General features: G+C 39.3%; 1 protein-coding gene across 1 annotated transcript in view; it reads right to left on the bottom strand.

The window, feature by feature from the left end:
- The window catches only part of SPINK5 (serine peptidase inhibitor Kazal type 5), a gene marked incomplete at its 5' end in the record, with an annotated part of 79206 nt that overhangs the window by 26921 nt on the left and 39717 nt on the right, over positions 1 to 12568 (bottom strand). Inside the window, 7 exons of the mRNA XM_080699222.1 lie at positions 954 to 1002; positions 4431 to 4558; positions 4913 to 4994; positions 5948 to 6075; positions 7117 to 7198; positions 8950 to 9077; positions 10392 to 10479. Of these exons, the coding sequence (XP_080555348.1) occupies positions 954 to 1002; positions 4431 to 4558; positions 4913 to 4994; positions 5948 to 6075; positions 7117 to 7198; positions 8950 to 9077; positions 10392 to 10479 (685 nt within the window). The remainder of the gene's footprint in view (positions 1 to 953; positions 1003 to 4430; positions 4559 to 4912; positions 4995 to 5947; positions 6076 to 7116; positions 7199 to 8949; positions 9078 to 10391; positions 10480 to 12568) is intronic.

Below are 12568 nucleotides of genomic sequence, written 5' to 3'. Positions count from 1 at the left end.
AATGCCCCCCTAGGCCTCACAGGGTTGTGGAACAAGCTGTTGTTCGGGACAACAAACAAGATTGTTAGCAGGGCTTGATTGCTAGGGAGAGGTTTCTGGGGGAGTGGCCTTTGGGATTATTTCTTCTTCTTCTTCTTCCTCTTCTTCTTCTTCTTCTTCTTCTTCTTCTTCTTCTTCTTCTTCTTCTTCTTCTTCTTCTTCTCCTCCTCCTCCTCCTCCTCCTCCTCCTTCTTCTTCTCTCTCTCCTCTTCTCTTCTCTACTTACTCCCTCTCCCTCTCCTTCTCCCTCTCCCTCTCCCTCTCCCTCTCCCTCTCCCTCTCCCTCTCCCTCTCCCTCTCCCCCTCTCTCTCTCTCTCTCTCTCTCTCCTGCCCTCTCCCTCTCCTCTCCCTCTCCCTCTCCCTCTCCCTCTCCCTCTCCCTCTCCCTCTCCCTCTCCCTCTTCCTCCCCCCCCCCTCTCTCTCTCTCTCTCTCTCCTGCCCTCTCCCTCTCCCTCTCCTCTCCCTCTCCCTCTCCCTCTCCCTCTGTCTCTCCTTCTGGTATCCATGATATGAAAGCAGAACCTAGTTCTGTCCCTTTTTCCACTTCCTACTACCATGTCCTGAGCCCACAAACCCAGCTTGACATCCAGTGAAATCTCAAAAAAAAAAAAAATGTTTTGGATTACAACAGTCAGAATGGTGTCCAGAATAAATGGTATAAATTGAAATTATTAAACTGCACAAGTTAATACTAATTTGAGACTAATTTGAGACTAAAAGCTTAGTAAGACTAAGCCAGGCTCTGTGGTTCACATCTCTAATCTCAGTACTTATAGAGGCTGAGACAAGGGGATCACAGGTTTGAGGCTAACCTCAGCTAACAATTGCATTACTCTCACACATCTGTACTGAAAGTAGAATATTATAGGGAAATAATATCAGGATGCAGCATCAGCCTTACTGGCAAAATTACCTTTGCGGCTTCCCTTTTAGCCTTTGCTCTTGCTTTTTCTTGTTGTTTACTATAAGAAAAAAGGGAGGAAAAGAGGAAAAATAAATATATTTTAATCCCATAGAATGGATATTTTACACACAGACTGCTCATTCTCTGCTTTGACGAGTCTCAAGCAGCCCCAAAGATCCACCCATAGCAGGCTGTCATTTTATTATATGATGAACTAGACTAGTTCACCTGACCTCCAGAGAATGCTGTGCAAGAGAACATCCGTTCATACTGCCTAAGCCTGCATATATCCCTGAATGTGTGCTCCAGTAATACCCTCTGATCTGCTTCTGAGATCACCACTTACAAAGTGGTAGTATTTGGCTTCTGGGAGGCAGTAACACGTGATGGTTAAGAGGAAGCACCCTGGAGTCGGCTTATGAAAAGAAAATAAGAAGTTCCTATCTGAGATCTGTGCCTCCCGCATCTTTAAATGGGGAGTGGTGCTGGCATAGGAGAGGAGTAGTAAGAATGCCTTTCTCTTAGGAATGTCAGATGAGTTGATATATTTAAACCAACTAAAATGGCATCTGGTACAAAATAAACTGATTGACATAGTGATATAAGGGACTGATATCACATTGTCACTTCCTCAAGCAAACCTTCCAAAAATATGCAAATGATTGCCAGGCACAGTGGTCCTGAAATCCTCATACTTGGGAGACTGAGACAGGAAGATTTCAGGTTCAAAGCCAGCCTCAGCAACTTAACCATATACTCAACAACTTAGTGAGAACTTGTTTCAAGACACACACACACACACACACACACACACACACACACACACACAAAATGGCTAGGGGTGTAGCTCAAAGGTGAATGCCTCTAGGCTCAATCCCCAATAATACACACACACACAATATGATGGAGGGGAAGCCAGAGTGAGGCTACCTCTAACAATTTTGGATAACCGGTTGATTGTGTTGAAAACTGAGGTCAGTGGTGTGAACCTATAGGATAACTGAATACATGATAAATCATTCAACCCTGTTGGATAGACAAAAAAAAAAAAATACATAATTTATGAAGATGTCTAATGTGTTCTAATCAAGAAAACATTTGACTATCAAGCAAATTAGACATGTTAGAAAGTTGAAAAAGCTGTTTCTCACATCGTATTAAAGTATACAAAATATGTCTTTGGTGGGAAGAATGATTCTCGAGAAACTCAATAAATAGCCTTGGTGAACATACCCATACACTATGAGAGAACAGGATTGTTTTTATAAGGAATTTTTATATTTATGGGAGAAACTAATGAAATATACTTAATTTTTTATTTTTCTTTATATGAAAACTGATCGAAACTTTACTACAAGTCTAAGTTGACCAGAACATTTAAGAAGTTTTTTTTTTTTTTTCCTTAATCAAAAATTATCAGGAGAGAAAGGAACTGGCCAGTAGGTGGCAGATTTGCTTCACTATCTTGGAAAATTAATTCTAGAGGAAAATTAAAAAGAAAATAGACTGAAACAAGCCTAAGTAGAGGAAAATATGCCTACCAGTTCATAAAAGGCTTGATAAGTGATTATATCTTGTCTACAGACTATAGTGAGAAATATCATTTTCTTTACCTACGTGGCACAAATCCTATGCTGACTTTTCTAGAATTCTCAACTACTCTGGACCTTAGATTTTAATCTGTAACTTGTGGTAATACAGAACCTATTACATGTGACTGCAATGGTAATTAAATTAGATTAAGTAGCAAGGCTTTTAGAAAAGACCATCCAATTATGTCCATTCAATACATGTAAATTACAGTAATTATCTGATCATCATTTTTGACTTTTCATCTAATAGATATTTAGTGCTCCATGGTTCAGACTCTATGGGAGAAATCTGCCTAATTATATTGTTCTTTATCAGAGAAAACCAAATAATTAAGGCTTTTCAGAGACTATTATCACATAGAAATTAAGTTGGAGAATATTTTTGTTAAAAATATTAAGAGATTCTGGAGCATGGTATCTTTTGTTTAAGGAGTCCTATCTTTTTATCTATTCTAAAGTGACATTGTAAGACCTCTACAAGTAGACATCCCTCTCCTACACACTAAAAAATAATCATTCCTGACTCCATTTTATTATAGTCATTCTTCTTATACCCAAATCTGTCTCTCTAGACTTCTTACCCACTTCAGTTCTATTTCTTAAATATACACAGAATGAGCAGGAACAAAAAATATGAACTAAAAAAATGGAAAGAAAAATCTCATTAATTTCTATGTATAACCATGGTATTTTACCTATAATTTTATCTATTTTCTTATTTTCAGAAAACTAAAACAATTAATATGATTATAATAAAATATTTCTTTCCTGGGTGAAAAATTCCAGGTTGTCTCTTTGATGCCATAGAAGAAATTATTCTACATATCTTTTTTTAAAATTACTTTAGCTGAGCATGGTGGCACTGCTTGTAATCCCAGTACTTTGGAGGCTGAGACAAGAGAATCATGCAGGTTTGAAATAAGCCTCAGCTACTTAGTGAGGCTCTCAGTAACTTAGTGAGATCCTATTTCCAAATAAAATACAAAATAGGTTGGGGATGTGGCCCAGAGATAGAAGGCCCTGGGTTCCATCCCCAGTACCACAAAAATTATTATTTGACAAGTAATTACATCTACTTAGGGGATAGAGTGGAATACTTTTATATAGGTATACCATGATAAAATGATTAAATCAAGTTAATGAGCATAATCACATTACACACTTATCTTTTCTGTGTGATTAGAACATTTAAAATCCATTCTTTTAGCCAGGTGTGCTGGTGCAAATTTGTAATCCCAGTACTTGGGAGGCTGAGACAGATGGATCACAGGTTTGAGGACAGCCTCAGCAAGTAGTAAGACTCTCAGCAACCCGAGCAAGATAATGTTTTAAAGTAAAAATAAAGTAGGGCTGGGGGTATAGCTCAGAGGTAGAATGGCCCTGGGTTCAACCCCCCAGGTTCACACACACACACACACACACACACACACACACTCTCTATTTTTTAACTCTTTTGAATCACCTGACATATTATTAACAAGTCATCATGCTGTGCGGTCGATCTCAAAACTTAACCTCCTAATTGAAAGTATGCCCTTTGATCAACATCTCCGTCCAACTTCCAGCCTTACCCGACCCCCGCCTTTGGTAATCAGCATTCTACTCTCTACTTCTATGAGTTGGGATTTTTGAGACTCCACATATAAATGAGATGGTGAACTATTTCATTTCTGTGTCTTGCTCATTTTGAATCTCTTACGTGGCTCTAGTGTGAAACCTTTCCACTTGCTTTTGTTAATGTTGTTTGGTTTTTAGTTCCTTTAAATGTGACACACAGAACTGAATGCTGTATTGAAGAGGGAAAACAATATCCCTATTCTTTTACACTTCCTGCAGCACCCATGCCCCCTCCCCCTGCCCCAAGAAGCTCAGGGCCGCTGCTCCCTCCACTCACAAAAAGGCCTCACACATGGAGCAGGTGTTGCCGTGCATCTTCCCATCTGGACCCTGGATGGGGTCATTCTCTCGGGTGCAAAGGAGTTGTCCATTTTTCTGCGATTTGCGGTATTCACTACACAGCTCCTAGAAAATCAAGGAGAAACGTTGGACGGGTTGACCACAAGTTGGATTGATTGGATTGCAAAATGACTGAAATTTAGGTTTCTTTTTTTGAACAATGGAGATCAACAGCTGGCCTAGTTTCGAACAGTTCTTCACTTTGCTGGCAAGGATATGGTTAAGTGATAAAAAGCAATAGACCCTCAAAGAAGAAATAATTTCATATGTACATGTGTATATGCACAAATGCCAACACATACGAAAGCACAAACCACACAAATGCTTCCTGGAATCCAGGGGAATTTACATGTTCCCTGCCTACCATCTGCGAATCCCCAGGCCTGTGTGCCTCTGCCTTACTGAAGGAGGTGCCCTCACCTCAAAAGAAGTGGAATTTGCAGATTGCCTTTTATTTCTTGAATTACTTTCATTATTTTTCCTTTCCATTTCTTCTGCTTGGCTAAAAGAGAGTGATTGAAAAATGAGAAAGAAAAAAAAGAAAAATGAGAAAGAATTGTAAAATTTTCAGATTGGAAGTAATCTCAAATATAATTTAATGATTACAGTTAACATTTATTCAGTTCTTACTGCGTGCCTAACCCTGTGCTCAAACTATGAAATCTTCACAACTAAATGTATCTAAATCTAGTATTAACTAGTATTATAACCCCCAATTTGCTGAAAAGATAACAGAATATCTAACTTGTCTAACAATTAGGATTTTTTGTTTTTGTTCTAGGGATTGAAATCAGAAGCATTTTACCTCTGAACTATACCCCCATACTTTATTATTATTATTATTATTATTTGTTTTGAAACAGGGTCTCACTAGGTTGTTGAGAGTCTTGTTAAGTTGCTGAGGCTGGTCTTGAAGCTGTGATTACCCTGTCTCGGCCTTGCAAGTACTGGGATTACAAGCATGTACTATCATTCCTGGCTCAAAGTAGGGATTTAAACCCTATTTCAGAGGTGATTTTCTAGACTTCCAATGCTCAGTGTTATATCTCTAGTGAACCTTTGCTTTAATCTATCATGCCTTTACTTATATTATTGGTTAAGTCATTTCTTCTTTTAAATAATCAGATTGTTAGAAAGTTCTTCCTGGCATTGAGTTAGAACTTGTCTTCCAGAGCTTTCACCCATGGGCCTCACTTTTATCCATGGATGTAACCCAGACACAGTCTTATCTCCACACTTAGAAATAAACCCCATGGATATTTCAAGATTGTGACTCTCCTCTATCCTTAATTCTCAAAGGGTATATTTTTATGCCTTTCTCCAATCAGGCAGTTTCTCTAAATATGCTTTAGTTCTTTTATTTCCCTGTCAAAGTGGTCTTCTCATAATTGAACGTAGACATAAAATAGAAAGGACGAAACCCTCTGTCAGTTCTCTGGCTGCTGCTCTACTCACAAGAAGGCCTCACACATGGAACAGGTGTTGCCGTGCATTCTCCCATCTGGGCCCTGGATGGGGTCATTCTCTCGGGTGCAAGGGAGTTTTCCATTCCTCACAAGCTGTCGGTATTCGCTGCAAAGCTCCTGCCAAGATGCAGATAGGACATGGACTTTATTCCTGACCAGAGCAGAAAATTCAAACATCTACACTGGCAAAAACTAATGTTATGTCCTTTGGAGCCCAGGAGATTAAATATATTTTTCTTATATGCACAATTTAATTCAATGGCAACAAAAAAAATCATTTGCTAAGAAATGAGAACAAATAAGACATAATAGGACGTCAGGATATAGTAGAAGAGGCACCCAAGCAAACCTTACTCTAAACCAAACAGAATAAAATAAATGCAAATATACAGACATGTACACAAATGTCTGACAACTCAAGTTGAGATCTTGAAACCTGATGTGGAATCCATGAAAGATGCCAAGAATGATTTAAGTGAGACTGTCCAGAGTAAATAGGATTTTCCTAGTTAAAAACTGGTTTCGGAAACATGCATGGTACATTGTGAAAATAGGCTGAGACATAGATAGGAAACACAGCACACAGCAGATCATGAACTTTTGAACAGAGGAAAGGAGGCGAATTAGAGGAGAAACATGGAGATTAAAATGTATGTTGTAGTTGATGACCTGTGGGTACTGAGCAGAGTGCTGTTATGAGCTGATTGACTGACATTTTAAAACACCACTTTGACTGTGTTAGGCTAACGTTGGGATGGCCCAAATGGTAGAATAAGGGAAAAGATAGAATCCAGGGGGAAAATTATCATCATCAACACAACAGGTGCCAATAACTCGGGTAAGTCTTTGGAAATAAAAATTGTAATATTACAAAGACAAAAACCATGCTTTTTGTGGAATAAAGGTGTTTTTATTTAAAAAAAAATCTCAACTCAGGTGTGAAATTTCAGTAATTCATTTATAGAATGTACACATGCAGAGTTTCTTTTTGGGAAGTGGTTAGCAAAAGTTAACACCATCTGTCAGTGATGACACTAGATAGAATTCAAGAGTTCTTTTCATTTCACAGGGTTAATCCCTGATCTGGCCAGGAGAGGCCGTCTCAGTGTCGCCCAAGAGTGAAGGGTGAGAGTTTTCTCTGAGATTTATCCCACTCACTGAATAGGAAGGCGCTCTTCCAGACACTCTCTTGTTTCTTGCTTGGGCCTCAGCCTTTTTCTTCTCTTCGGCTTCTTCTTGGCTGAATGAAAAAGAAGACAAGAGAGATCCACTATGAATGAACGCGTGCTCGGATTTCTCCACACTCTTGCACTTTTAATTTCTTCTCCTTTTTTAGGAGAGAACATCTTTGTCTCTTTATCAATCACTGTGTATCAATGAGGAGTAATGAAACAGCTTTCAACATGACATGATACTATGATTTTTTCATAGTTTCTGCTTAACATCAGTCAAAAGATGGCAATAGGGTTCTGGAAAACTGGCTTTCTGTGAATATTACAAAACTTTTAGAATTTAGGACCATGCAAAAGATGCGTGGTATCTCTCTCCGTGTAAATCTGTTCATTTACATATTGAACAAACACACTAAAGTAAGAGGATATAAACCAGGTACTGGGATGCAAGGTACTGGTGCTGTGAGAGTGGGTCTGAGAAAAAGAAAGCATATTGAAACAGTGACTGTGGGCGTCCACTCCCGGGGCCACTCGACTGTTCTCTATGCCCCTCACTCCACAAAAAAATTCTCTTTTGTCTGTGGTGAAAAAAGATCACTGAAGTCCACAAGGCAGGTATCAAAATTAGAATCAAGGTTCCGTAACACTTGAGGGTGGAAAAAGGCCTTAGCAGAGCATGTTGCCTTTCTCTTAGTCCTCAGCAAGATCGAGCAGCAGAAGGACCCAGCCAAGAACCCCATCCCCTGCTTCCGGGCATGATTGTTTTATCTAAAAGGCAAGAGGTGAAATGTGAGGATAGAAGCCAATAATTATTGTATGATATAAGCCAAATGAGCCTAAGTTTGGTTTGAATAATGCAGTTGTATGGGATACTTAATATGAGTTCAACCAAATAAAGCAAGAGTTTTCCATTTATTTATTTATTTATTTATTTATTTATTTATTTATTTATACTAGAGATTGAACCCCAGGGACATTCTACCTCTGAGCTACACCCCCAGCCTCACTTAATTATTATTTGTTTAAATTTTGAAACAGGGTCACACTAAGTTTCAGCAGGCCTCACTAAGTTGCTGAGGCTGGCCTCAAATCTATGATCTTCCTGCCTCAGTCTATCAAGTACTGGGTTACAGGCGGGTGTCACCAGGCCGGAAAGCTATTCTAAGTACCGAAATAAAATTGTTAGTTTTAACTTGCTAAAAAAATGTCTATCAACTCACGCTTCTAATCCCAGCATTTGGGAGGCTGAGACCAGAGGATCAAGGTTTGCGGACAGCCTCAACTACTTAGTGAGGCCCTCCTCCGCAACTTAGTGAGACCCTGTTTCAAAAAAATAAAGAATAAAAAAAATAGGGCAGGGGATGTAGCTCAGAGGTCGAATGCCCCTGGGTTCCATCCCCAGACCCGCAAAAAAAAAAAAAAAAAAAAAAGTCTATCAGTATATAAAGTAACATTTAAGGTAATTTTAATGGGAGTTTCTGGGTGTTTTATGGGCAATTTCTGGACCCTATCCCCCATAGAATGTAAAATGCCTATAACTGCTAAAATAGGGAAAACTGCAGTCATGAATCAGCAGGTAATAGCTGTGCATGTTCATATTTATCAGGAGGTTCTGGTGCTGTGAGAGTGGGTCTGAGAAAAAGAAGGCATCTTGAAACAGTGACTGTGGGCACCCACTCCCGGGGCCACTCGACTGTTCTCCATGCCCCTCACTCCACTCCCCGTCTCACGTGGAGCCACCGCAGCTTCCCCATCTGTGAAGCAAGCTGTGTCTACCAGGGCATCCTTCCTCCTTTGGCATTCTAAACTCTGTACTCACAAGAAGGCTTGGCACATGGAACACAAGTTGCCGTGCATTTTCCCATCCGGGCCACGAACAGGGTCATTTTCCCTGGTGCAGAAAAGCATTCCATTCCTTGCACGACCTTCATACTCACTGCAGAGTTTCTGAGGAATGGAAATGCAATAGTTTAGACATAAGTTCCTATTCAAAAAGTGTGCTAGTTGTTCATCAAAGACATTGGGAGGAAAAGAAAGAGTTAAGGATGAAGACACACAACTTTTAGAATTTAGGACCATGCAACTTGAAAATTAACCAAAATCAGACTTTAAAAGAAATTTGGATTTTATTCTTAGGCAATGGAACATGACGAATCTTTATAGCATAGAGCATAGAATGGAATGTTTGTTTCCAAAAGACTGACAGCCAAATTTGTTGATTAAATAGACAATGAAATTAGAAAAACCAACCGAATTATAGAAGAAAGCAAGGGAAGAAGGGAGGGAGAGAAGGAGGAAGAAATTGGAAATGGGAAATAAAAGAATAGTTGAGGCACATTTGACTAGTAGGCTGGGGATGGTGGCACATGCCTATAATACCATTACTTGGGAGGCTGAAACAGGAGGGCCACAAGTTGGAGGACAGCCCTCAGCAACTTAATAAGACCCTGTTTCAAAACAAAAAAAATAAAAATAAAAAAATAAAAAAGCTGGGAATGCAGCTGAGAGGTAGAATACACACACACGGCTTGGTAAACTTGGTAACCCAGGATTAGAAGAAAGGAAGAAATTGAGAATGAGGTTTAAGCAATACCGTGGTATTGCCTAAAGGCAGAGGACACAGAGTGGAGGAGGCTACTCTGTCACCCTGTAAACTCTGCATCTTAGAAGAATGGACCACTGTGAGAAGTACTGAATAGAATTTCCACACCATGTGCAATGGTTCAGACATACTCTAGGGTGCCTTCAAACGCTGGACTTTCGTCATGCCTATGAAAACAGCCCAGAGGATTAGTTGATTCTGAGGACTGAGGAAGATGGAGACTGAAAGGACATAGACAAGATAGGATGCTAATGCGGAGACACAGGAAAATTGTGAGTTGCTTGGGGTAAGGGCTAGCTTTGGGAAAACAGGCTGACAGACATTCAGAAAGCAAATGCAATACAGTTCTAACTTGTTATTGTTTTAACAGCTGCCACACAATAGGAGAGGATACGTCACACTTTGAATTCAGATCATTTGTTGACACATCACTTTCATATGAGAATGTGGAATTATTTTTTTACTAATGCATCTTCACTATTTCCCTTCAAATTGGGCTAGAAATTGTAACTCATAATTATTCTACTTAGTCTATTAGCACCGGGGAAACTTCTAACCAAGGTTGAAAAGGCATACCTGAGTAATATACTCAAGATATACCCAGATACTCCCACCTCATACACACAAGACATAACCAGATGGATGAGATGAATCCTCACCTCAGCTTCTCTTTTGACTTTAACTTTTTCTTCTGCCTTTTTCAGATTTTCATCTGCTTTACTTTTTTCTTCTAAAAAGTTCCGCATACTAGAGAAAAAGAAATATATAAATAAGTATGGATGTTTCTGATTTCCCTGTTGCAAAATAGTCATTAGGTTCAGGTGGTAAACAGGTAAGTTTTCCTGGATTCTGTAAGAACACTTTCTAATTAGCTTAATTTCCCAAAAAGTTCTCTTAATTTTGCATGTCTGTATTTCTTACATAGTTTCTTTCCCCTGAAATGATCTTCTTTCTCATCTCTCCTTCTAAACCTTCCCAGTTTAAATTCTATTTTTTTAAAAGAAGACATCCCAGCTGGATGTGGTGGTGCACGCTTGTAATCCCAGCACTTGGGAGGCTGAGACAGGAGGATCGCACAGGTTCAAAGCCAGCCTCAGCTACTTAGTGAGGCTCTCAGCAACTTAGTGAGACCCTGTTTCCAAATAAAGTATAAAATAGGTCTGGGAGTATAGCCCAGAGGTAGAAAAGCCCCAGGGTCCACCCCCAGTACCACAAAATATAAAATTAAATTAAAAATTAAAAAAGAAGACATCCCAGATCCTAAATAGTAATAAGCTCACATCTATCACTGTACTTTCATACTTCAATATATTTCCTCCTGAAATAGTTTTCATTCTGTCTTGCAATATATAAATGTGTGGGTGGGTGTGTGCATGTGTCTGGATTAGTTCTACTATTAACTGTAAGCTTCTTGAAAGCAAGGAATCTTCATTTATATATCCGTTCATTCACTCATTTATTTAGTTAGTAACTATTTGAGGGGCAAGATTTGGCCTAGGTCAATAGTATCTAGTATGTTATTGTATAACAGCATGCAATACAAACCTGTCCCCCATCCTCTTTTTATAGTCTAGTAGAGAAGAGACATGTCAACAGATAGTCATAGAAATGATTATATAATTACCAACTGTGATGATTGTTGTGAAAGATGGTTACCAAGGATTATGAGGAATGCTTTTAAATTAGGGACTTCAGGAAGTCTTATCCAAGGCAGATGATTTTAAAATGCAATCTACCAGAGTAGAGAGCATTAGCTGGCTGAGACTTAGAGATACTGACTACTACCAGTGTGCAAGGAAAAACTTATGTAACTCAAAGATCTAAAAACAGTGCAATGATGCCACAGTTAGTATGTTGTGGGATATGCCCTTTTCCCAAGATCCCATGTCCCAAATGAAAAGTAAGGGCAATAAATTAACATGTGAAAATGAAGTGTGTGTGTGTGTGTGTGTGTGTGTGTGTGTGTGTGTATGTGTATGTTGTATGTGTGTGTGTGCACGCGCATGTGTGTATTTGTCTCTGTGTGTGTGTGTGTGTGTGTGTGTGTGTGTGTGTGTGTGTGTGCGCACATGCGCACACATGCGGGAGATACTGGGGAATTGAACCCATGGAATTTCTATCTCTGAACTAGAACTCAAGCCTTATTTAATTTATTATTATTTTGAAACAGGGTCTTACTGATCAAAGCTGACCTTGAGCCTGTGATCTTTGATCTTCCTTTCTCAGTCTCCCAAGCACTGGGCTTACAGGCATGCATCATTGTGCCTGGCATGAACATTGAACATTTCTTCCTTTCCTTTCCTTTCCTTTCCTTTCCTTTCCTTTCCTTTCCTTTCCTTTCCTTTTCCTTTTCCTTTTCCTTTTCCTTTTCCTTTTCCTTTCCCCCTTTCTTTCTTTCTTTCTTTCTTTCTTTCTTTCTTTCTTTCTTTCTTACTGGGGATGGAACCCAGGGGCATTTGACCTCTGAGCTACACCCCCAGCCCTATTTTTTATTCTTTATTTTGAAACAGAGTCTCACTGAGTTGCAAAGGACCTCACTAAGTAGCTGAGGCTGGCTGCGAACTGCTTTCCTACTGTCTCAGTCTCCCAAGTACTGGGATTACAAGTGTCACCACCGTGCCCAGCTTGAACATGGATTTTTTGGAAGATACTCCATCAACTCTGTCACAATGAGATAATTACAGAAGGAAAACAAAGTCTTAGTATTTGCTTTCGTACCTATTCTATACTCTGACTAGTTAACAAAGAGAATCATGAAGGTCACAGGGAAAAATGTTAGGATTAATATTGTAGGCCAGCTTTTCAACTGGAAAATGAAATCCATAACATATCGTAG

This window comes from Muscardinus avellanarius (genome assembly GCF_963383645.1).
Source record: "Muscardinus avellanarius genome assembly, chromosome: 7".
Taxonomy (NCBI): domain Eukaryota; kingdom Metazoa; phylum Chordata; class Mammalia; order Rodentia; family Gliridae; genus Muscardinus; species Muscardinus avellanarius.
This window is presented reverse-complemented; position numbering and strand designations above follow the sequence as displayed.